Genomic DNA, 25,976 nt, shown 5'->3' on the forward strand with positions numbered 1-25,976 from the left:
AGCTCCCATCAGCACACACTAAGCAGAAGCCCTTGAGGCCTCCTCACCTGTTCCACTGGAGTGGTACTCATTGCTGATCTCTGCTCCCCCACCTGCCACCAGGATGGGTCATTGTTACATTTATTCCAGTAGCTATTCCAAGTGAGAATCTGTCAGGCACTCATATATATGGGGTAAATCTCAGTTGGCACCACAGAAGCTGGGGCACAGGGGATCAGGCTATCTCTCTACTGCCAGAGCTCAGTGGAACCATAAACAGCAGAGTCCTCATTCCCAGGGAAGGAACTTTGATGCTCAAAATAGGATATCCTGGCCCTGCAAACCAGATTACTTGATGTCTCCTTTCCAAACTTCTTGTGGCTTAATAGAAGACATGGAATGGGCAGATTGACAACTGGATGTCTGGTTCAAATATACAAAGTGAAGTGAAATCGCTCAGTCGTGTCCGACTCTTTGCGACCCCATGGACTATAGCCTACGAGACTCCTCCATCCATGGACTTTTTCAGGCAAGAGAACTGGAGTGGGTTGCCATTTCCTTCTCCAGGGGATCTTCCTGACCCAGGGATTGAACCCGTGTCTCCTGCATTGCAAGCAGATGCTTTTATCACCTGAGCCACCAGGGAAGCTAAATATACAAAACATCCACCCAACTGTGTGACTCTGAACAAATCGCATCCCTCCTCTGGAATTTGCTGCCCTTAGCTCTGAAATGAAGGATCAGCAGGGTAAGCACTAACGTTTCTTCAGGTTCAAGTGTTCTGTTTCTCTCTGAGGCAAGGCAGCACGACAGATACTGCAATCAGACTAGATTCAAATATGATTTTACTTTTTCCTGATGACTTTAGCAAGTTACTCAGCCTCTCTGGGCCTTAGTCCTTTAACTATAGGGTGAGATAATAATAGAAGCTACTTGTGAGTTTCACGTGAGGAATAAATTAGATAATGCATTTAAAACACTTAGCAGACATAGATTCTCATGAACATACATGTAGATTAATAATAATTAACAATCTATGTGTCTGTCCCACTTTAATTTAAAAAAAAAAAAGCTGCCCCAAGTTTGGCTCTCAGTTTATATTTCTCTCCAGGTTAGAGTTTGGAGCTCCTCAATATTTACAGCCAGTTCTGGCTGCTGGTCTCCCGCTTCCTTATGAACTTCACTTCCCCTGTTTCCTCCCCATAGTGAAGGATCAGCCAGCACACAGGCTCTTTTCCACCTCAGGACCTTTGCTCAGGCTGTTTCCTCTGCCTACATTATTCTTTTTACAACATTCCCTTAACTATCTCCTTCTTATAGTTTTGGCCACTGTTTAAATGTCAGCTCCTCATAGTGGCCTGTTCTGGCCACCTGATAAGTTGTTAAGACTTATCACAATTTGCTTTTGTTCTATTGATCTAGCCACTGTCTTGTGTCCATCTCTCGCCCCAGAATGTAACCTTCATGTTTCTGTCTTATCCACATTTATATCCCTAGTGCCTAGCACTGGGCCAGCCACAGAGTAAGTGCTCAATAAATATTTGTTAGATTAAAAAATTAATGAAAAATATAGTTATATGACACTGTATTATTTATGAAGCCCCTTCATGACTAGTCTCTCATTGTGAAGGCTTATATACCTGGGCTTGCAATAAATAACTCCCTTCAAGAGAGCATAAGGCTATGAAGAGAGAAACTCACTAACATTTTTGACCAACTTCTATATAGCACAGCTGTCCATCCTCCCTGCAAACAACATTCAGACTGTGGAGTTGCATTCTATCACCTGTTTATTAACGCCAGGCCTCATCTATTGTAGACAAAGTGCACATCATTAAACTCGCACAAACCACGCCTAAGAGAGTCTAGGTGTTGTCCTTGGATCACCTAGGAGATTCCTGGAGCTCATCCCAGACTGATTTTCATCAAAGTATCTGAAAAGGGTCACTGAAATCATTATTTTTTTTTAAATTAAAAAAATTATTTGTGTTTTGATTTCACTGAGTCTCCTTGCTGCACAGGGGCTTTCTCTAGTTGCAGCAAGCAGGGGCTACTTTGTAGTTGTGGTGTGTGGGCTTCTCATTGAAGTGGCTTCTTCAGAGCACAGACTCTAGGCAGTCTGGCTTCAGTAATTGTGGCACATGGGCTCAGTAGTTGTGGTTCACAGGCTTAGCTCCCTGTGGCATGTGGAATCTTCCTGGACCAAGGATTAAATTGATGTCCCCTGCATTGCAAGGCAGACTCCTAACCACTGGACCACAAAGGAAGCTCCTGAATTCATCATTTTAAATTAGGGTCTTAGGTGATGATGAAAGTCAGTAAAGTTTGAAAAGCATTGCCATAAAGTGGTGCAAATGCCGTTTTGAGGTAGCATGGGCTTGCTGAGTGAAAACAGCCCCAGTGACACATAAGAACAAAAGAGTAGATGGTGTAGAACTGAGTACAAGAACTATCTGATCAATCATCCTGTCATTCAGTATACATTATGTCCTGAGAGCCCCTGAGAGTCCATGAAACAGTTCACAGCTCAGTTGGAAGGAACTGTAATTTATTGCAAAGGATGAGAAGCTGGCCAACAGGGCCCAGGTCTCAAGTGCCATATGGGAAATTAGCAGGGCAGGGGGAGTAGGGCAGTGACTGCACTCTACCTCTAAAGCAGAGGGTATGAGAGATGGGAAGGGTCACTCAGTCTCCTTCCCCCTACTTAGTGGGATCTGAAGGCCCACTGCTCCAAACTTCACCTTCTGTGCTCCCATCCTCACGATACACAATGCAGATTCTTCCCCTGAAGATTAAATTTGGGCCAAGAAATATCACTGAAAAGGTAAATATCCTAAAGGGAAAAGGATGACCACCTGCTAGTTATGTTCCAGTGTAAATTGTCTTGCTGCAGCTCTCCCCATGTGAGCACACTGAGTGAGAGGAAGGGAGGTCTGGGGGTATGCAGGCTTGAGGAAGAGGCAGCCTGGTGGCCTCTGTGGGGTTGGACATAGCCAAAGAGCAGTGTGAACTCGGCTGGTTTCTGGAGTACGTGCACCAAATCCTGTCTCTGATGACCTTGAACTTTTCTCCCATCATCTCAGAGACCAATTAGGAAGGCTGCTTTCCTGCCCCACCCAGTTCCTGCCCCAGTGCCCAGTGACATTGCGCTGACCAACTGGACTAAGGCCTTGTAGCTGCTAAATGCAGTAGTTCTCATCTCAGCTAAGACCTACCTCTCTGGAGCACTTGATGCTGTAGTTCCTCCTTGAAGTCCTCTCCTCCCTGATTTTCTTGACTTCACTGCTCTCCCAGTTTTATCTTACCTCTTTGTATTTGTTCTTCAGCTACTTTCTTCTCCTATCTCTTAAAATTGATATTCACATCAGTTCTATCCTAGACTCAGAAGCCGGTTTTTTCATCTTAAAAGTGAAAGTTGCTCAGTCGTGTCCAATTCTTTGAGACCCCATGGACTATACTGTACAGTCCATGGAATTCTCCAGAATATTGGAATGGATAGCCTTTCCCTTCTCCAGGGAATCTTCCCAACCCAGGGATAAAACCCAGGTCTTCCACATTGCAGGCAGATTCTTTACCAGCTGAGCCACAAGGGAAGCCCAAGAATACTGGAGTGGGTAGCCTAAGAATCGGAGAAGGCAATGGCACCCCACTCCAGTACTCTTGCCTGGAAAATCCCATGGACAGAGGAGCCTGGTAGGCTGCAGTCCATGGGGTCGCTAAGAGTCGGACACGACTGAGCGACTTCACTTTCACTTTTTACTTGAATGTATTGGAGAAGGAAATGGCAACCCACTCCAGTGTTCTTGCCTGGAGAATCCCAGGGACGGGGAGCCTGGTGGGCTGCCATCTATGGGGTCACACAGAGTCAGACACGACTGAAGGGACTTAGCAGCAGCAGCCTAAGAATACTGGAGTGGGTAGCCTATCCCTTCTCCAGCGGCTCTTCCCGACCCAGAAATCTAACTAGGGTCTCCTGCATTGCAGGCAGATTCTTTACCAACTGAACTATCAGGGAGCCCTTTTTTCATCTTACTTGTCTTCATTGGGTGATGTCACCCACTTCTGTGCATATCTGCTGCCAATGTTTATGGATTTATTCATTTAGCAAATGTTATTGAACACCTACTATGTGCCAGGCATGGTATGACTCCCAAGTCAAAATTTGCAACTCATATTTCTCTTTTAATCTCAAGACTATACCTCAGATTGCCTTCAGAATGTCATATATTTATGAAATTGATGTATGTGTGACTGTTTCTTGAGACAGGGACTCAGACAGAAATTGTCTATTAAAGGGCATTCTCTTCAGGAAAAAAATTGTAAAGGAGTTGGAGGTACAGAGTAGGAAGGAGCAGGACTGAGCAAAGATGAAGTCCAGTGGTGACACTCAGGGGAGAGAGAAGGCTCTGGAGTATAAGTCACACTTAAGAGATACCCTGCCTTGAGTGAAAGGCACCTCTGTATAAGAGAAGCACTGGCCCCATTGGGATAGGGGTATAACTGCCACATGTCTTTTGGAAAAGTGCACCCATCAGTCAAAGGCAAGTCTCCTGAGATGGTCTCAGGCATAAGCTGATTGCCGCAACACTTATGGGCTGGGGACTGGGCACAAAGATCAACAGAATTGCCCTGGGTGGGACACCAACAGTGTCTCCCCCAGAAGCTTAGACTTGCATAGTAGGGATATGTGCCCAGCACCACCGTAAGTGCTTTATGTATCTTCACAAACCTAATCTCTAAAATAACTCTGTAATGTAGTTACTATTATTCACAGTTTATAGTGAAGGAACTGAGATGTAGAGGTTTAAAGGTACTTGCCTAAGTTTCCTCAACAGGTAGATGATGGAGCTGGGATTTTGACCAAGGTGTGTTGGCTCTAGATTCTATCATACCCTTACCTGCTACCCTCCTTCCTCAATATGTTGAGTCTTAGCCTGCCCCAGGTGCTGTAGGCACAGGGAATCTAGCAGTGAAGTCAACACAAACAGCCCTTCCCTCATTGAGGTTACTTTCCATTGAGGGGAAAATGGACAGTAAAAATGAATAAGTAAAATACACACTCCAGATGGTAACCAGATTCCTCTCTCCATGGAATTCTCCAGACAAGAATACTAGAGTGAGTTGCCATTTCCTTCTCCAGGAGATCTTTCTGACCCAGGGATTGAACCTACATCTCCCTCACTGCAGGCAAATTCTTTACTGTCTTTGCCACCAAATCACTGGTTAATGAGTACTACTGCTGCTGCTGCTAAGTCGCTTCAGTCGTGTCCGACTCTGTGCGACCCCATAGACGGCAGCCCACCAGGCTCCCCCGTCCCTGCGATTTTCCAGGCAAGAACACTAAGGAGACTATAAATCAGGGAAGGGATGTAGGGAGTGGTAGGGGACAGCTGCAGCTTTAAATCAGGTAGCCCAAGGAAGGCTTCATTTAGGACACATTTTAGTCCTAGGGAGGTGGTCTCTTTGCTTCTGCTGCTTTTGCTCTCCTACTCTGTCTGGCTGACCCCAATTTATTCTCCCTCTGCACACCTGGAGGGGTAATCTTCCCAAATCACCTGATCATGTTCTGTCCCTCATTGCCCTTAGGGATAAATGCAGCACTCCTGCCGTGGTACAAGTTGCTTCTGAATTTGAGACCTGCTTCTAACATTGCAATGCTAGGTGGGGCAGGAGTACAAATGGAAACCTACATACCCTGTGTCTAAATATTGAAAATTAATATAGCAAGTTAATGAACTGTTAGAAAAAAATGTGTTCTACCCTTCCACCTTGACAAAACATATTTTCATAGCAACCTAGGAGGCTAACTTCAGATTCATATTTGTTAGACTTCTCTGTGTTCCATGCTCTGCCCCCCTTCTCTGCCTACCTCCTAGGTCTGTCTTTGATTGTGGAAGGGCCCCCTACATGCATGTGGACGCCCTGGCTGACACATCCATGTTTTAGCCACATCTTTGAAAATAGCAGCTCTTTGCCACCCCTCAGACCAAGGTGCTCACACTGGTAGTGTTCTTTACCCCCTGGGGATGGAACCTAGGAGAGAGGCACATATGAGCTCAGGAAGTAGGTTAAGGGCCCTTTGAGCTGAAAATTTTAGGATGTCAGGGACAAGGAATTTGGTCTAGAAAAGGGTAGGGGCAGCCTGGACTCTCTGTGGCAAGTCTCCTTATTCTCTGGGGGGAGGGTGTGGAAAAGGAGGGTCAGAGCCTGAATAGGGCTCTCTGAGGCACTCGGACCACGCTGTCTCACCACGCTGTCTCTTACCCCTGTGCCTAAACCAAAGTGAATTACTTGAACTTTCTGAATTTGCCATGATCTTTTGCTTCTGTGCTTTCGTGATTTTTGAAGACTGTAGAATGAAGCCATACACTTGGATTCCTTGCCCTAATTTCCCCCGTCTCCTAATCTGGTCCCCTCATCACTGACCCTTCATTCCACACCCAGTCACAAAAGCACCACACGTAGTGCACTGGTAGGTGTGATCTGATGTGGTAACCTGAGTGTGGACTTTGGAGTCAGTGGTCTTGGTTTGGATTCTGTGCTGGGCACCTACCAGTCACGTAACCTTAGGCACATCCTCTGCCTCCGTGACATCATCTCTTATATGATGATAACCACGCCAAGTTTATAGGTCATTGTGAGGACAAAATGAAATAACATGGGTTAAGTGTCTAACCACAGTCCGTGGCACAACAAGCACATGATAAAAAGTTCCTTACCCTCCCCTGGCTATGCTTTTTGATTCAAATCACACAGAGAAAGCACTTTGGTAGATTAGCTATTTTCACAGAGAGATGCCAATTAGGTTGAAAGTGAAATTGTTAGTTGCTCAGTCATGTCCAACTCTTTGTGACCCCATGAACTGTAGCCCACCAGGCTCCTCTGTCCGTGGGATTCTCCAGGCAAGAATACTGGAGTGGGTTGCCATTTCCTTCTCCGGGGGATCTTCCCGTCCCAGGGATTGAACCCAGGTCTCCCACATTGCAGGCAGATTCCTTTCAGTCTGAGCCACCAGGGAAGCCCAATTAGGTTATCTCTCAGCATTCAGCCTCTGGACCTCTTTCTCCATCTCCTGAGCTAGTGAGAACTTCCTAGAGAATATTAGTACCTGATTTCTCTTTTAGTTGTCAGAAATTATTCGTTAACAGTGTGTGAGCTGTTACTGATGACCACATTGAGATCTGGGACAGTCAAACTCCAGCTCTTGGTAGCAACACTGACTCTTTGTTGTTAGGGATGGGGTTTTCTCATGTCTACATAATTATGGTAACAGCAACGGGGCCTGAGGAGCTGGTAAACAAGGAAGTCAGTCATCTCTAAGAGAAGGAAAGACCCCCTATTACTGTGCAATGCCTGGCCTAAGTGGGCATGCAGCAAATGTGAATCAGACTAGGGCTTCCCTGGTAGCTCAGCTGGTAAAGAATCTGCCTGCAATGCAGGAGACCCCGGTTCAATTCCTGGGTTGGGAAGATCTCCTGGAGAAGGGAACTTCTACCCACTCCAGTATTCTTGCCTGGAGAATTCCATGGACTGTATAATCCATGGGGTTGCAAAGAGTCAGACAAGACCAAGTGACTTCCATTTGCAAATGAAGCTAAGCTCAATAAGAAATGCCATTAAACTGAAATAGAAAAATAGTTAAAAGAAATGATCAGGTAAGTCACAGAAGAAATTCTTATAGGTCAATAAGCTATAGCCAGTAAGCAAAGAAATGCCAATATAAATGTAATACAATATTTTTCTTAGAAAATTGGCAAAGATTTAAAAAATTCAATAATCAGTGCTGATGAGGATACAGTAGTCGGGGCAGGGGGTACACTTATGCTTTGCTGGTATACATGTAAATTGATGTGCCCGTCTGTAAAGCTGTAATGAGAATGATTAAATAAACTATGGTGTAGTTACAAGATGGATTTTGTGTCATTAAGTAAGTAAGTATTAGTCACTCAGTTGTGCCCAACTCTTTGCAACCCCATGGACTGCAGCCCACCAGGCTCCTGTGTCCATGAGATTTTCCAGGCAAGGATACTGGAGTGGGTTGTCATTTCCTTCTCCAGGGGATCTTCCCAACCCAGGGATCAAACCCAGGTCTCCTATACTACAGGCAGATTCTTTACTGACTGAGCTACAAGTGAAGTGAAGTCGCTCAGTCATGTCCAACTCTTTGCAACCCCATGGACTGTAGCCCATCAGGCTCCTCCATCCATGAGATTCTCCAGGCAAGGATACTGGAGTGGGTTGCCATTTACTTCTCCAGGGGATCTTTCCAACCCAGGGATCGAATCCTGGTCTCCCACACTGCAGGCAGACGCTTTAACCTCTGAGCCACCAGGGAAGCCATTAAATGTAACCATTTCAAAAAAATCTGAGACATGAGAAAAATTCTGTGTTACAGTGAAAGGTAGAACACTATAGGGTATGAAAATTACATGCACAAAAAAGGCTGGAAGGAAATAGGCCTGAGTATTATACATCCCTATCATTAGTATCTCTCATACAGATCTCTGAATATTTTAACTTTTCTATGATTAGCAGGTATTTTCTTACAATGGGAAAGAAATTCTGCAATTTAAGTAAAAGGTACATTGCTTTCATACAATAATATAGAATTACGCTGGCCACTTACTGACTCAGTAAATGTCAGAGTAGGAGAAGTAACTGCTTTCCTTTGGGATATAGGATTTGCGGAGAAACAGAAGGCTCAACCTTATTCCTTGCTGAGTCTAATCCTTTGTGTCAACAGGAAGAAATAGAAAGAGTGTCTGTCCTGCCTGGGGAGTTTCCTGTATAACTGGGAGGCCCGATAAGCTGCCTTATGCTTGAGACATTCACACAATTGCAAGAGCTGTGGTCTCTTCAAAAGTCTGACAAGTTTATCACTGGTTGAGATTCGAGAGTGAAGCCTGAAACAGAATTTTGTTTCCATTTGTAGGCTAAATCCTCCAGTTGTAGCCTTACCTCCAGTAGCAATAAGTGATTGGTAGCTGGTGGTACATGACTGTGGAGCATGCAACATGCACAGGGCTTTAAGTGAGTACAGTCTGCTGCTGCTGCTACTGCTGCTAAGTCGGTTCAGTCGTGTCTGACTCTGTGCGACCCCAGAGATGGCAGCCCACCAGGCTCCCCCGTCCCTGAGATTCTCCAGGCAAGAACACTGGAGTGGGTTGTCATTGCCTTCTCCAATGCATGAAAGTGAAAAAATAAAGTGAAGTCGCTCAGTCGTGTCCGACTCCTAGTGACCCATAGACTGCAGCCCACCAGGCCCCTCCATCCATGGGATTGTCCAGGCAAGAGTACTGGAGTGGGTTGCCATTGCCTTCTCCGGAGTACAGTCTGGGTAATAGAAAATTAAGACAAGCACCCTAAGGAAATGTTACACCAGTATTTATACAAACATGTGAATTAACCAAAGTCTGTTTTGAGTTAGAAAATAAATATGCAGATTGAATAAAGCAAGAAAAGCCCCCTAACTACCAAAACATAGAATTTATTCCAAACTGAGATGTTATAACCGTTTTGACTTTCTTTTTTCTTTAAATTATTAGGTGTTATAAAGTCCAAGTGTTTAAATAAGTTTGTAGCATCATACTAATTCACTTACTCTGATTAGTTTTCAGTTTTCAAGTTGGTCACTGTCATTTCATCTTGCGTTAATTTCAAGAGTAGTTCCCCTTACTTAACTTCCTGAAATGTGCCTTTTTATACCCGACTCTTGTAATGGAAGTGTGTGAGACTATGGGACCACATCCACTGTTCTAATCAGTCCCACCCTTGGCCATTTAAGAGTAATTGGCATTACCCAACAATTTGTCAAAATTGACATACAATTTGAACTACAAGTAATACGTCTTAAATACAGTGGTGTTATCAATACCTTGTGTACCATCTCTAATCAATTGATAGAATCAGCCTAGATCCCTTTTTTTGAAAAAGATTCTTTGGCCCAGGTTCGGTTCAGTGGTAAAGCATTCCAGTGGCTACCATTGATGTGGGCCTGGGGAAGGATAGCACTCATGCCGAGGACTTTCCATTTCAGATCCAAGGGCAGCAGCATCCCTGTCTTTAGAGAGCTTGTACAGCATTCAAATGGAGAAAAGATGATTCATCCCAGAAGCAAGAGAGGGAGACAAGAATTAAAACAAACTCTAACACAATAGTGAATGCTGAAACCATAAACGTCCCAACAAGTGCAGTTGACTACAGGGAAGGCTGAGTTATTTGCTAAGTGCTGGGAGAAGCCAGATGCCCTTGGTCAAATGAGGTTAATCGCAAAAGGTTTTCTGAGGCAGTACATTTTGAGTTACATTGGAAGACAGCCAGGAGACCTGGTGTGAAGTTGGAAGGTTGGTCCAGATTAAGAGGAATGCAGGTTTCCAGATGCTTTTCGACTGTGTACTGCAAAGTCGCAGCAGCCCAGAGTGACCATGCCTGCCCTCTGACCTCCCCACAGCGAGGACGTGTGCAAACGTGGCTTCACCGTCATCATCGACATGCGGGGGTCCAAGTGGGACCTCATCAAGCCCCTCCTCAAGACGCTGCAAGAAGCCTTTCCCGCTGAGATCCATGTGGCCCTCATCATCAAACCCGACAACTTCTGGCAGAAACAGAAGACCAACTTTGGCAGCTCCAAGTTCATCTTTGAGGTGAGGCCGACCTCTCTCTTAGCTCCTGTTTCCTCCCCTTTCTGCCACCCACCCATTTCTCACCTGCCCTTCTCCACCACCCTAAAATCCCCAACATGTCAGGGACTGGCTGATAATTCAGGATTCCTGGGTCACTGTGGCCTTTCCAGTGAGATTCTCAGAAGGGAGGAGTGGCTCACGAGATTGTCCCAAGGGCACAGAGTCTTTAAGCAGTCCTGTGTCTACTGGTGAGTGGAAGTCAGAGGAATTGTTTCTGGGGGCAACCTTGTAATTTGGGTCAGATGCCTTAAAAAGAGTTTATATCTACTGATCTTTTAATTCTCCTTCTAGGAAAATGTTCTTAATATAAAAATTTTTAAAAAAAAGGTGAATAACTAATAATTATAAACAAACAAATGTCTACAGGGATATTCATCACATTGTTTTTTGCAGTAATATACATACATATGTATACACACATATTTACACATATACATATATATACAAACATATGTATAGTTTGTATCCTAAATATCCATTAATTATGGCTACATTAATACACAAGTACTATGAGGCCATTAAAATCATATTTAGAACAATAGTGTCATTGAAAAATGTGCATGATATATTGTTTTTCTAAAAACAAGTTATAAGACAGTATTAGCAATATAATTTATTTTTTTTAAATTATCTAATAGTCTAATCTAATTCTTTTTCTTTTTTAACTTTACAATATTGTATTGGTTTTGCCATATATCAACATGAATCTGCCACAGGTATACACGTGTTCCCCATCCTGAACCCTCCTCCCTCCTCCCTCCCTGTACCATCCCTCTGGGTCGTCCCAGTGCACCAGCCCCAAGCATCCAGTATTGTGCATCGAACCTGGACTGGTGACTCGTTTCATACATGATATTACACATGTTTCAATGCCATTGGTTTTAAGTGTATAGTATATGGAGAGGAAGACTGAGAAATACATGAAAATGGTAACAGTGCTCTATTTGAGGTGGCTGGATGAGTGATTTGATTTTCATGTTTTTCTACTTTCTTTTGAGAATTTTGTATTACTTTTACACTCAGAAAACATGTTGTTTTTTAACTAGATTTTTCTAGAGGCCATATGAGTCCCCTGAGAGCCTTTAATGACAACATATTAAAGCAATGATTTAGGAATCTTTGTTCCAGCCAAATCCGAGCTGTTCCCCCTTTCTGGGAACTTTGCCCTCATCTGCAAGAGGATGAACCCTGAGTACAGTATGTGTTCATGTTGGAAAGCAGAGCTGCCCTTAATCTATCAGTAACTTCCCATTCCAGAGGCTTGGCCCTAGGGGCCGGGAGCACCTGTGTGTGTGTGTGTGTGTGTGTGTGTGTGTGTGTGTGTGTGTGGAGGGGGGGTGGCCCCAGTAGGCTGCAATTTGAGCACAGCAATGAGACCAGCTGAGAGGCAGTTCTCTATGTAAATAATATGAGAAATTCAACTTGGTATAAAAACAGTTAACTCTCATCTTCCCCAGCACTAGGAGTCCTGTAGGGAAATAAATGCTTTGTGTATTTTGGGTTTGTTTATATACAGAAGCAGTGACAACAGGCTTATAAATTTATTAGTTGAAATGACTGGAAACAATCTTTCCAAGTCTTCAAACTTGTGCTTCAGCACAGCTGCCCAGCATTTTCCATCTCCCTGCACCTGCTTCACCCCAAGTTGAGAAAGCTGGTCTTTACCTCCTTAACCATGAAGAACAGGAGAGAGAGCTGGGAGCTTCCCACTTGAAAGAATGCTTATAAAGTAGTGTTTCACAAAGAGCAGATGAGGTACTTAGTATGCTGCTGCTGCTAATTCACTTCAGTCATGCCCAACTCTGTGCGACCCCAGAGACGGCAGCCCACCAGGCTCCCCCATCCCTGGGATTCTCCAGGCAATAACACTGGAATGGGTTGCCATTTCCTTCTCCAATGCATGAAAGTGAAAAGTGAAAGTGAAGTCGCTCAGTCGGGTCCGACTCCTAGCAACCCCATGGACTGCAGCCTACCAGGCTCCTCTGTCCATGGGATTTGACAGGCAAGAGTACTGGAGTGGGGTGCCATTGCCTTCTCCAGTACTTAGTATAGTCTGAGGCAATAAGTGCTAAGAGATGAGAGTCCTGGCATTTTCAATGGCAGATACTTAAAGAAAAATTGGTGAATGAAATCATGGGAGACTTCCCGGAAGTGGTAAACTTGGGGCCAAATTCAAAGGGGGAAAGTGCTCTAAAAGAAGCCTTCTTGGATTTAATGCACAGAGTCCCTAGGGATCTTAGATGCAGATTCTGACCCAGCAGGTTTAGGTGGGGCCTGAGATCCTGGATTTCTAACAAGCTCCCACGTGGTGCTAGTGCTCCTGGTTCCAGGGCTGCGTTTTGAGTAGCAGGGATTTGGATCTGCAGAGGTGTGTCACTGGTTGCACACTGCTGCTGCTGCTAAGTCGCTTCAGTCATGTCTAACTCTGTGCAACCCTAGAGACAGCAGCCCACCAGGCTCCCCCGTCCCTGGGACTCTCCAGGCAAGAACACTGGAGTGGGTTTCCATTTCCTTCTCCAGTGCATGAAAGTGAAAAGTGAAAGTCAAGTCGCTCAGTCGTGTCTGACTCTTAGCAACGCCATAGACGGCAGCCCACCAGGCTCCCCCATCCCTGGGATTCTCCAGGCAAGAACACTGGAGTGGGTTGCCATTTCCTTCTCCAATGCATGAAAGTGAAAAGTGAAAGTGAAGTCTCTCAGTTGTGTCCGACTCTTAGCGACCCCATGGACTGCAGCCTACCAGGCTCCTCCGTCCATGGGATTTTCCAGGCAAGAGTACTGGAGTGGGATGCCATTGCCTTCTCCGGGTTGCACATTAGGAGCTTTTAAAGCTACCCATGCCCAAGTTCCAGTCCAGGCCAACTAGATGAGGGTTTCTAGGGACAAGGATTTGAGCATCAGTGTTTTCGTAAACTTGCCAAGGGGCTCTGATGAGCAGTCCAGTTTCAGAGCCCCTTTCTATGTCTTTGGAAGGAGATAGAGGGAAACGGGAGAAGAGGAGGAGATGCTCAAAGATGAGCTAGACAGAAGGGCATGTGCATTTAAGGGCTTCAGAAAGGATGAGCGCTATCCCAGTGAGCGCTAACTGGGTCTGAGCATGCGCTGACTCTGTGCCCTAGGCACTTTACACACAGCCCATTATTATCTCCATTATACAGTGGAAGGAACAGAAGCTCTGCAAACTTGGTTTACCTAATTTGCACAATTGTTAATTGTAGGGTTGGACCTTGGATCTAGATATTCTCTAGTTGCCTCTCCTTCTCCAGGAAACAGAATCAGGTAATCCTGTAGGAAGGAAAAGATCTTTCTTGGTAAATTAGAGTGGTTTCCTGTGCCATCACTTGCTGCTCTGCGTCCCAGAGACAAACCTTCTGCACTCTACTCTCTAAGAGCTTGTAGGGGGCTCAGAGAAAATGGGGGGCCCAGACTCCCTGTCCCCAAGCCCTGTCTGTTCTCTGCACCAGAGAAGGGCATCTGCTCGTGGACAGATACAGGAAGATCAACTCTGAGACCCTTGCAGCTCAAAACTGACCCTCATTGTTTAATCCACCCATGAGGATAGGATCCTGGGTTTTAAAGCTATTGAGAACTAGGCCCCTGGGACTAGATTCAGTCTATTCTCCCAGCTTCTAGCATCCTGTTGTGGTGGACTTGGGGAGAGGAAAATGAGGACAGTAGGGACATAAAGACAGTCATTCCTTCAGTGGCAAATGGTGGCAGGTAAAGAGACTTTTTGAACCAGTCAGCTAGTCTGTTGAAACTACTGACCTTGGCTGATTGTGACATCTGATCAGGAGGCTGCACATTCTCCCACTTGCCCTTTTCCAGGCAGGGTCTGGTCATTTTCTAGACGTATCTTGGCCTTTCCTCTTGACTTTCTCTTTTCTGACCACGGCTCCCCTGGGGGTCTTCCCCAGACTTGCCCATGCGTCACTGAGTCTCCCTCTCTGTGTCTGCCCATCCCAGACAAGCATGGTGTCCGTGGAGGGCCTCACGAAGCTGGTGGACCCCTCCCAGCTGACGGAGGAGTTCGATGGCTCCCTGGACTACAACCACGAGGAGTGGATCGAGCTGCGGCTCTCCCTGGAGGAGTTCTTCAACAGCGCCGTACACCTGCTCTCACGCCTTGAAGACCTGCAGGAGATGCTGGCCCGGAAGGAGTTCCCCGTGGATGTGGAGGGCTCGAGGCGGCTAATTGATGAACACACACAGCTGAAGAAGAAGGTGCTGAAGGCGCCTGTGGAGGAGCTGGACCGGGAGGGGCAGCGACTGCTGCAGTGCATCCGCTGCAGTGACGGCTTCTCAGGGCGCAACTGCATCCCGGGCAGTGCCGACTTCCAGAGCTTGGTGCCCAAGATCACCAGCCTGTTGGACAAGCTGCACTCCACCCGGCAGCACCTGCACCAGATGTGGCATGTGCGCAAGCTCAAGCTAGACCAGTGCTTCCAGCTGCGGCTCTTCGAGCAGGATGCTGAAAAGGTAGGGGCGTGCCGGCCAGACCTGAGTGGGGCTGGGGTGGGGGCACACACAGATACTGCTAGTCCAGCTTTTTAAAGCTCCCCTCGTGTAGTGTTTATTATGCATCAGGTACTGTTCTGTGCACCGTGTGTAAATTAACCCATTTTAATCTGTCAAGAGTCCTACGAGGTAGGTATGTTATCATCATCCCATTTTACAGATGAAGAAACTGAGAAGCTAAATATCTTGGGCAAACTAGGAGGTGCAGCGTGGCTGCAGACTCCACACTTTTGCACTGTTGGACACTGCCCCTCTTGAGGCGTGCTGTGAATGGGTCCAGCCGGCCGAGCAACAGAAGTAACAATGCTATTACCAGCCGCAACATGACTTAGTGATTATTGCCCTGCAGTATACTTGACTATTGACAAAGCACTTCTGCATACAGAGTCTCATTTAGTCTATACAGTCCTTTGGCCCTTTGAGTGGGTGATGTTGGGTGTTCTTTGATCTTGGGGCTACAATAGTAGCTTGACATGGGAATCTAGCTCTCTTCCATTTGAAGTCCAGGGCTCTCTTCCTGCCATAACACTTTATTTCTGGAGGTTTTTCCTCACTGCTGCACATTTTCTCAAGCAAGATATTTTTTCCAGCAGTAAATTTTCAAAGCTTTCCCCTTATCAGTGAAAAAGAGAAAAGTGAAAAAGGAAAATACCCTATAGTGCCTCTTTGCTAAGGATGCAAAATATCTTCTCTAGATGCTCTCTGAGCTAAAGAAGAGAGTTGACTGCTGCATATACTTTTAAGAGGAGTGAAAGGGGCTCTCTTATCAATTTTATGGGAATAAAATTTAAATACATAATATCACTAGTAGGAACACCATGACTCTCAGTAACCTGTGAGTCTTACAGACAGTGTCTGATATAATAGTTTTGTGTCTTTTAAGAGCCTATATTGAAAATGTCTCTAGGTATTTTAAGTGATGAAATCAAGATACAAAACTATATAATTATGATCCTAGTTTATATAGTAAGTGTGCCAATATAGGTATAGCTGGAAAAACATTCACCATTAATAGTTTTTATTTCCAGGGGCAAGGATTATGATTAATTTTAATCTCTCTGTGTAAGTTTTCTGTGCTTTTCAATCTTCTATAATTTATAATCAGATGAAAATCAATACATATAATTTTAAAAGAGTGTATGACCCCTTTCTACAACAGAACTTTTAAACATCATTTAATCCAGAGTTTGGAAGAGATAGAAGTTTCTTGCACAACTTTTGGAGTTTCAAGGTTTCCTCTGCCCTTTCTGAGGACTCTTGACCCAGTGGCCAGGCAGCCTGAGTCTGACCCTGGCCTGGCCTGGGCCTGAGGTTTGGAGCACATGGACTGCAGAACCCCCTGCTCATATCCAAGTGAGAAGAAACAGCAGGTCAGGAGCCAGCTACTCTGTAAAGCCAGAGCCATGTGTTTTGGCCTCTGTGACCAGTGTTGGAAAGGTCTGGAGCATTTCATTTTTACTTGAGATTTTTTCTGCTCTGAGGTAGGAGATCTGCTTTGCATCCTGGCCTGGGTGCCTGTTTCAGGGAGGTAGGGGACTTGGGTCTGCCTAGATGTGTTTGAGTTTGAGGCACTTCACGGCATCCTTCAAGTTCAGGAAATGGAAAGCCTAAAAGGGCCCAGACAGTGCCCATTTACAAAACAAAACAGCATAACGTGCCTTACCGCAGAAGCCCCCAGGTAGAGAAGGCTGACCTAGAGTCAGCCTAGTACCAGGCAGCCAAGCAGTAATGCTGCCTCACAGTTCATGCTCACAGAATTGTATGGTGTATTATTATTCTTAATTCATATGGAGGAAATGGAAGCTCAGAGAGGTACAGTGGCTTCCCTAAGATCACACTGCCAGTTGGAAAATAATTATTGAAGTACAGTTATTAAAATTCTTAAAGTATAGCAACTTAGGTACTTCTTTCAGTTCAGTTCAGTTCAGTCGCTCAGTCATGTCCGAATCTTTGCAACCCCATGAATCGCAGCACGCCAGGCCTCCCTGTCCATCACCAACTCCCGGAGTTCACTCAGACTCACATCCATTGAGTTGGTGATGCCATCCAGCCATCTCATCCTCTGTTGTCCCCTTCTCCTCCTGCCCCCAATCCCTCCCAGCATCAGAGTTTTTTCCAATGAGTCAACTCTTCACATGAGGTGGCCAAAGTACTGGAGTTTCAGCTTTAGCATCATTCCTTCCAAAGAAATCCCAGGGCTGATCTCCTTCAGAATGGACTGGTTGGATCTCCTTGCAGTCCAAGGGACTCTCAAGAGTCTTCTCCAACACCACAGTTCAAAAGCATCAATTCTTTGGTGCTCAGCCTTCTTCACAGTCCAACTCTCACATCCATACATGACCACAGGAAAAACCATAGCCTTGACTAGACGGACCTTTGTTAGCAAAGTAATGTCTCTGCTTTTCGATATGCTATCTAGGTTGGTCATAACTTTCCTTCCAAGGAATAAGCGTCTTTTAGTTTCATGGCTGCAGTCACCATCTGCAGTGATTTTGGAGCCCCAAAAAATAAAGTCTGACACTGTTTCCACTGTTTCCCCATCTATTTCCCATGAAGTGACGGGACCAGATGCTATGATCTTCGTTTTCTGAATGTTGAGCTTTAAGCCAACTTTTTCACTCTCCACTTTCACTTTCATCAAGAGGCTTTTGAGTTCCTCTTCACTTTCTGCCATAAGGGTGGTGTCATCTGCATATCTGAGGTTATTGATATTTCTCCCGGCAATCTTGATTCCAGCTTGTGTTTCTTTCAGTCCAGCGTTTCTCATGATGTACTCTGCATAGAAGTTAAATAAGCAGAGTGACAATATACAGCCTTGAAGTACTCCTTTTCCTATTTGGAACCAGTCTGTTGTTCCATGTCCAGTTCTAACTGTTGCTTCCTGACCTGCATTCGGTGGATAAAAATAAAAGCATATTTTTTTTCCTATTGAAGTCTACGATCCCTGAATTCTGTATGTGGACTCTGTTAGGATCCATGCTCATGCCTTAAAGAGAAGTGTATTTGCTTGCATATTTGTGCACATGTGTGTGTGTGTGTGTGTGTGTGTGTGTGTGCATGCGTGCGTGCAGAGGAGGAGAGGAGGAATATCAAAAACAACGGAGGGAGTGAAAGGCTGATAGGGAAAAGGCAGCCCAGGAATATTTTGATATTGAGTCAGTGGTGGAAATGCTGCTCAGGCTTGACCTAGCTGCCACAGAAATGTGCTGGGTGAGGGGCAGGGGAGAAAAATAATCCTTTTAAATTGCTTCAAGATTAATTTAAAATATCTGTGCAGAACTAAGTGCCTCAGCCCTTGACTTATTTGGTGTTTTGGAAAGAGGGTGAGGAGGATGGTGGTTTGGGTAAGAGTTATGTGAGCAGATCCACATCTAAACAAGGGCCTGAGGAAATAGTTACTGCATGAGCCACGTCTTAGCCTCCTCTCTGGTGGGAGGCTTGTTGGAGGCCTCTGACTCCAGATCTGGGAAGCTCTTGGCAATTGGAGGAGTCTGGTGATCACCCAGCTTCTATTTTTATAAAGGGGTGGACGCGGTCTCCTCTCTGGCCCTGTGGGTGACAGCTTGTTTCCCAGGCCTTCAATAATGGCAGCACTTCCCATTTGCCAGCTGGCCTTGAGAAGTGAAACCACCCCTCACCACCTTCCCCTGACCTCTGCAATGACCCCATGCATCCCTCATCTCGGGGGTGGCCATGAAGGAGCCATTTTCTCTGCCAATTAAACATTTAGGGAGGAGGGACTCTGTTTTACAGATAATTCATAAGGCAGGCCACCCATTCATTTAATAAACGTCTGCTGAGCAGCTGTCATGAGCCCAAAACAAGGCACTTGGATAAAGACAAGTGAGCCAGAATTTCTGTCTGTCAGCAGCAGGTTGTCATCAAGTCCTATTTATTACTACTTATGTCTGCTGTGTGCACCCCACTGTCCTAGGCACAGCCTCTGTGATTAAGGAGTTCTTAGAAAAGGGAAATATTGCAGCTCAGAAATGACAGGAAAGCCTTAATGAGCCGTTTGTGGGAGGGCTGGGTAATTCAGAGGTGATTTGAGTAACACAGAACGCATCTTGTTGGAAGATGAGCACCACTGCCTGGGCCCTGTGCCCTCTGGTCTGTAACTAATGGGCCTGTCCTCCACTGTGTTCACAGAGCATGGTCCAGTCTCTCCTCATTAGCCAGGCACAGATTACGACTCTCTTTGCAGCCCTGTTTCACAGCTATTTGCCCCACTTAGCTGCAGTGGATCCTGTGTGATGAAGATATCTGCCCTGCAGTCACATCCCATTACTGGAGAGAAGGGAGGCCTCTTCCCCATTAGGGGGCAGTTTGTAAGAGTCATTAAGTAGACTCATGGTAGATGCCTCCTTGGAAAAGAGAAGGGTGGGTACAGTTACAGCTCAGTGGAGTGTCTTCCTTAGCTCCCCACTTTTCCTGGATGCCTAGGGTACATGTTAGAATGGTAGAATTGGAAGAGATCTTGAGATACAAGAGTTTACCTTCCATGCACTATAGGAAACCCAGCCTTGTCATCTTGACACCCGCCATTGTGACCTCTTGCTGCCCATATACGTGCTGATGCTGATCATAGCTATCAGAGAATACCAGAGCTGCTGTACCGGATGCCTGCTGGAAGATTCCCTACAATCTTCCAGGCTTTGTAGGGAAAGGGAAGCTCTTAGAAGGGCTCTAGGGCATAACTTGACTTAATTAATGGAGGAATCTTTTTCTACTTTGCTTCTGAATAAAGGAGGCTATACAGTGTCTATCCAAGAGGCCCTCTAATCTTGTTCAAAGCCGTTCTGGAAAGAAGGAATATATTTCCACTTCCTGTGAGAGTATCCCCCAAAGAATGAACAGAGCTATCCAGTGGGCTTCCAGTATTAGAATTGTGCTTATTATCAGTTTGTACTGCATGTTGTATTTGTTTCATGTGGGACACACCCAAGACAAGGTATTTATCACCACACTTGGAAGGATATTTAGGTGCCTGCCTCCTCCATGACCAAGGCACCTGCCCAGATGAGGACCTCTCGTTTGCTTAGAGGAGCCTGACCTCAATGGCTGCCTTTACTATGCCACCTGTGGGAAAGCTCCCTTTGGAGAACCTAATTTTAAATTCGTTCCTTCATTTTCACCCTTGTGTGGTGAAATTCTATTCACACTCATGGGTGCCATGTCTGTGATGAAATAGAGTCTTGTGAGAGGGGGCTCCGACGTGGCCTGGGGTGCCACTTAGCACTTAGGAGATCTTAGGCACATCTTTAACTTCTGATCCCCAATTATGTTCCCAACAAAACAGAGATGAAGAATTTGGGCTATCTCAGTGTCTTTTGACTTTCTCTCTTGATTCCACATGATATTATTCATGTACAATCCTCTCTGTTTGTGAAAATGACCTTCACTGGGATAAAGAGGGTGGCAGGGCATGTGTGTGGTCACAGTAGTGAGAGTGGTGGTCAAAAGTAGCCTTGTAAAGGGGGTGTTTCACAATCCCCAGAGTGGTTGAGTAAAGACCCCTCTCCGCCCAACCCAAATGTGCTAACGTTCCTTCTCCTTTGAGACTTGCCACACTGCATGGTGTCTAAGCCCCTTCACAGCTCAACAATTGTACAATTGTTGCCTTTTTACTATTCATCCTCCCCTGTGTATCTTCAGTTGACTTTTCTCTCTTCAGGGTTATCATTTTGGTGATGATGGAAAATGAGAAAGAGAAGCTTTTCTCAGCAAATAGAATCATGATTTGTTGAGTTCTTTTCCTGATTAAAAAAAGAAAGCTCCCCAGGGTTGTTAGGAAAATTGAATGAGATGATATGTGTGGAGGCCCCAGCCCTGTGCCTAGCCCAGATCACTGCTCCCTTAACCTTGGCTTCCCTTCCTTCTCCTTGTGCTGTTTCAATCCTGGTTTACTTCTTAGTCATCAGGCACCTGCTGAGACCTCAAAGAGTGTGATCGATGCTACCTTTCAAATGAACTTGCTCCAAATAATTTTTAATGATCCCTAGTGGAATGAAGTTAAAAACTGAGTTTTGAGAGAAGTTGGCGATTATGATATAGGTTCATAAGGGTCCCCCAAGATCACTGCATTGTGTGGTGCCCCTGGATGAAGCAAAAGAGAGAAGCACCAGGTCAAATTGGGATCATATCTGATGAGTCAGGGTGGGGGAGCTGCCAAAGGGAAAGGTCTCTGGAAAAGTAGTGTCTGTCCTTGAAACAGCCACAGAGGAAAGCAAGTCTCCTCAGGTGCAGGAGAGCACCCGTCCCCATGCGTGAGCTACACCTGAGACACTCGTCACCTTCTGCCATGCGTTAGAGCAGAGAGCATATTTGTCATATTCTCTTACAGTCTTGCAGCCAGAGCTTCCTGCAGTTTATCCAAGAAATGTCTATGCATTTTTATATTCTCTGAGGTCTATGCGAACAAAATAATGTTTCTTTCATGTTAGTCACCCTGAGAAGATGGGTGAAGAGCATCACGGTGGGCAACACTAATACTCACTGGACAGAGTATCCACTGCTGTTTCCTGCCCTTTCCCTCTGAGGTACAAACACTTCTGGTCACTCCCCAGAGCCCAAAGCAGGACCCTAAATCTCACTGTGCCTGGGGTGACAAGGACCACTGGAGCCAGTGTGGAAGAAACGCACTGCTCCTCCTCCCTGCCCCACACTTGGCTCACTGCCTCTTCTCTTGGCCACCTCTCCAACCCCACACGCCTTGAGCCAACAGTGTCATTCGTCAGACTGAAGTGCTATTGTTGTCATTATATGAAATCTTTTTTTGAATGTCGGTTTTTAAAGTGTTCTCACACCCCTGACCTTAGAGATTTTCTGGTCCAGCCCTTCCTTTTACATAGAAAACTTTGACCCAGAGCAGAGACCCACCCAGAGTCACGCAGTTGGTGGCTCCTCATTTGGTCTCCTGTCTGTCGGGGAGGGTGGGGGTGTGAATGTGAGCACCATTTTACTTGAGAAAGCTGAGATTTGGCAACGGTGGGAGGTGTGCCTGGGATAGTGTCAGGTAGGCAGTGGGAAGGTAGGCCCTCTGCTCTGTGGCTGGGCTTCCTCCCCCTCCCCAACACACACACACACACACACACACACACACACACGCACGCACCCCAATACCAATCTTGCCCTTGCCCTGCAGGAGAAAGAGTGCATAGGCCAGTAACCTAGGAGGTGGCTAGAGAGACTGGGGTGGAGTGGAGGCTGGTGGTCACCTGACCTGTGACCTTACCGCTGCTATGGTAAGAGGGCAAGCACTGGTTGGGCCTCTAGGGAGCATGTTGACAAGTTTCTGTGATTCCTTTGCTTGAGCCCTTGGTGTTGGGAGAGAGGCCTCCAAGAACTATGACCTTTGAGATAAAGTCTTTACTGAGTGGCTTGTAACTTCCTGCTGTTTTTGGAGAAAGGTTCCCGGTGCCCCTCGCTCCTGCCCTCCCTCCTGCTGAGGCCGTTCCACTGCCCCGCCCCGCTCCCGCTGCCTGGGCTCAGGCTCAGGGCAAGGAAGTGTGTCTGTGTCCCACCCAACACAGGACATCGTGTCCTGTATTATTTCCAGCCTGTTGGTCCCGGGAATCTCTACTTCCTCTTTTTCATTTCCTCCCCTTGAACATTAGAAACATTAGATTCCAAAAATAATCCACGTCACAGTGTTTTGCAGAATGCCTGTGTGCGTGTTTTCTCCTGAAGCTGTTTTTCTCCTCCTTAAAACCCGGTCTCCCGCTCTGTCCTTCACTCTGCTTCATGCTCAGGACACCGCGTGCTCAGTGTGCGCTGAGGTGGCCAGGCCTGCATGGGAAGTGGGTGTGAAAAGCAGAGTGGAACAAGGAGTGGCGGGAACGCTGGGCACAGCAGGCTTGACTCCCCCCACCCTCCCAGGTCTCTTATGAGGGCTGGAAGTAGCCTGAATTGTCATATGTGTCATAGGTGGCCTCCCGTTACATGTGGACCCCACAAGATGACCCTTCAGAACTGAGAACTGGGACACTATGCTAACAGTACTTTCCAGAATCTGGGTTGTTACTCTGAGTCTGTCTGCAGAGGAGCCTGGTTGGCTGCAGTCCATGGGGTCGCAAAGAGTCAGACACGACGGAGAGACTTCACTTTGACTTTTCACTTTCATGCATTGGAGAATGAAATGGCAACCCACTCCAGTGTTCTTGCCTGGAGAATCCCAGGGACGGGGGAGCCTGGTGGGCTGCCATCTATGGGGTCGCACAGAGTCGGACACTACTGAAGCAACTTAGCAGTAGCAGCAGCAGCAGAAAAGAAGGACACTCATCAGAGATATAAACAGAAATTGTTTTCCAAGATTTCTTCTCAGGCATTTTACTTTGAAGAAGCCACTTTCCTCCCTTCACTTGACCTTCTGTCCTCCCTTCCCTTCACCTTCTGTCCTCCCTCCCCTTCACCTTCTGCCCTCCCTAAGCGCCCCTTCTGCTTCCTCTCCTGTTGGTGGCCCTTTTCTCGGTGCCCACACACTTCCTCTAGCCTGTTACCCCAGCCTTCTAGGATGCATTCATTCTCTCGGAACTGGTTGTTTCGCTTCCCTTTTGTGGTCTTGTTTTGTGGTCTTGCTTCCTTCCTTGGGTGATTCCCTGTGTGGCTCAGGCCTCCCATGGAGGGCAGCGTGCATAGGCCACCAGAAGACCCAGCCAAGGCTTCTAGAAAGAGCACTGGCATTACAATCACAAGAGACTTGGGTTTTGAATTGCAGCTTAGCCACTTGCTAGCTGATTGACTATCTGTGGCGAGTTTGCCCTCTCTGAGCAGTTTCTTTATCTGTAAAACGTAGATTTTTAATACGTGCTTTAGGGTTGTTGTATGGATTATGGAAAATGTATCTGAAGCATCTAGTATGCCAGGAGCCCAGTAGGTGCTCAGCAGATGATAGGTTTATGGAGACCAATTGCAGCTGGGCCATCAAGAGTGGAAGAGGCTTGTGGGGTGGGGGGGCTTTCTTTGAGGGCATGGGAAGAAGGGCAGAGAGTACAGGGTCGTCCACAGCATGGGTACTGGAGCAGACAGTGGCCAGCATGTGGCAGCAAAACATAGAGGTGAGGTAGGGCCCTGGTGTCTGGGGAAGCTAGAGGAAGGAAGTTAGAAGTGTGTGCCCAGTTTGGCAGAATCTAAAACACTGTTGCTGAAGACAAGCCAATTAAATAAATGCCAGATACTGTACTGGGAACAGGCCATTGGAAGATGAACTGGAGTCAGGCTTTATTTACCACACTAGAGTGGGGAGGCACTGGCAAACAGCTGCTGCACAGGGAAAGCTGACCAAAGAACCTGTCACTGCTGTGGGAAGAGCATGAGGGAAACCTTCAGCCTGGGTTGGGGTGCAGGCCAGGGAAGAACATGAGCAAAGGCATGGCAGCCTCAGAGGCACAGAGTAGGTTCTGTCCAGTGTGGCTGCAGCTCAGGCTCGGCATGGGGAGGATGTGGGCTGTAGGCGGTGGGGAGGGCAGCAGAGGGAGGGGTGTCCTTGCCATGTCGATTACCTGGGGTCACAACAGGGGGTCAGAAATCTAGTCCCACCACTCCCTGAGTAACCAGGGACTGGAGGAAAGCTGCATTCTTGCCCTTTCTTGGTATAGAGAAAAAAGGGATGTTGGTTTCTTCCATGCAAATGGGTGGACTGACTTGTCTCACCTGAGAGAGGCACGTGTCCTGTTCTAAAGATTTCCCTGGGATACCCCTTGTCCCGAGGTGTCCGAGGAGGTGCAAACCAGAAGGTCCTAGAATGGAGAATGAGACTGGACTTGGGCCTTCAGCCTTGATGTCAGGAAAACCTCTTTTGTGCTTTGCACAAGCCCACCTCTCACACCTGTGTTTATACCGACCTCCCTCCTATCTGCCTATTGAAACCCTGTCTTAGTTGAAGGCCTAGCTACTTTCCCCACTCTCCTCTGATGGAGGTGGTCTTTCTCTCCTCTGGGAAACTTTCCATAGTCTTTATCTATCAAATTGGCCCTGTTCCAATGCAGTGATATTACACATTCCCAGAGGTCAGGGCCAGTGTTTGAGATAACTGCGTTCCTCAGAGGCACTCAATAAGCTGCCTGATGGAACAAAACTTTTGTGAGTGCTCTGAGTTGGCACAAGAGCACCACCTACTGCTGAGTGGCTTCAAGAGATGTGACTCCAATTCTATTGCTTAAAAATTGGAATTAACAGGTTTCCTCTCACAATGGACAGAAAGAGCTGGAGTTAGGGAAACCAATTCTTGTCCTTTTATACTAATCCAAATGTGAGCAGATGAATTGACAGGGAGAGAGGAAAGGAGAGGGGCTAGCCCTGGAGATAGTCTAAGGGAAAGAAAATAGGACATGGTGATTAATTGGAGGTCAAGGAGGAAGGAGGACTAAGGGAACCACCAGACTTTTATGTTAGGGTGTTAAGGTGGTGAAAAGAAAGCCCAAAAGCACTTTGGAAGGAGGATAAATGACTTACTTCAAATGTTGGTTTCTCTTAAGGCATGGAGAAGTCAAAGATGTGGTGATGAAGGTTATTGAAAACATTACCAGGAGTTATCTGGTTAGTGCATTTCTGCTCTGCTCTTAGGGACAGTGGCATTATCTAAACACAAGAATTTACCTTAGTCCTCTGAATGAGGTTGTTAAGGAAATGGAGGGTTTTGAAGATTGGGCTCTTCCTTCCTAAGTCTTTCCTGAGTTCCTATGGAGTATATTCTGCTAGGTGGGGTCTGGAAGCTGGAAGCGTGATAGAGCATCTTCTCCAGCAGGTACCTGAGCCTGGCTCCCTCGTGGTCTCCCACCTCTCAGCCTCATTGTTGCCA

General features: G+C 46.3%; 1 protein-coding gene across 15 annotated transcripts in view; it reads left to right on the top strand.

Annotated features, from left to right (window-relative positions):
- The window catches only part of KALRN (kalirin RhoGEF kinase), a 692,774-nt gene that overhangs the window by 232,341 nt on the left and 434,457 nt on the right, over positions 1 to 25,976 (top strand). For 14 of the 15 annotated variants that reach the window (XM_070370301.1, XM_070370325.1, XM_070370311.1 and 11 more), the window contains exons 4-5: positions 10,430 to 10,622; positions 14,627 to 15,139. In XM_070370301.1, coding sequence (XP_070226402.1) covers positions 10,430 to 10,622; positions 14,627 to 15,139 — 706 coding nt within the window. Of the gene's footprint in view, positions 1 to 8,971; positions 9,010 to 10,429; positions 10,623 to 14,626; positions 15,140 to 25,976 lie in introns of those variants that run through there. The other variant, XM_070370331.1, reaches the window with a different exon arrangement.

Source organism: Bos mutus, chromosome 1 (genome assembly GCF_027580195.1).
Source record: "Bos mutus isolate GX-2022 chromosome 1, NWIPB_WYAK_1.1, whole genome shotgun sequence".
Classification (NCBI taxonomy): domain Eukaryota; kingdom Metazoa; phylum Chordata; class Mammalia; order Artiodactyla; family Bovidae; genus Bos; species Bos mutus.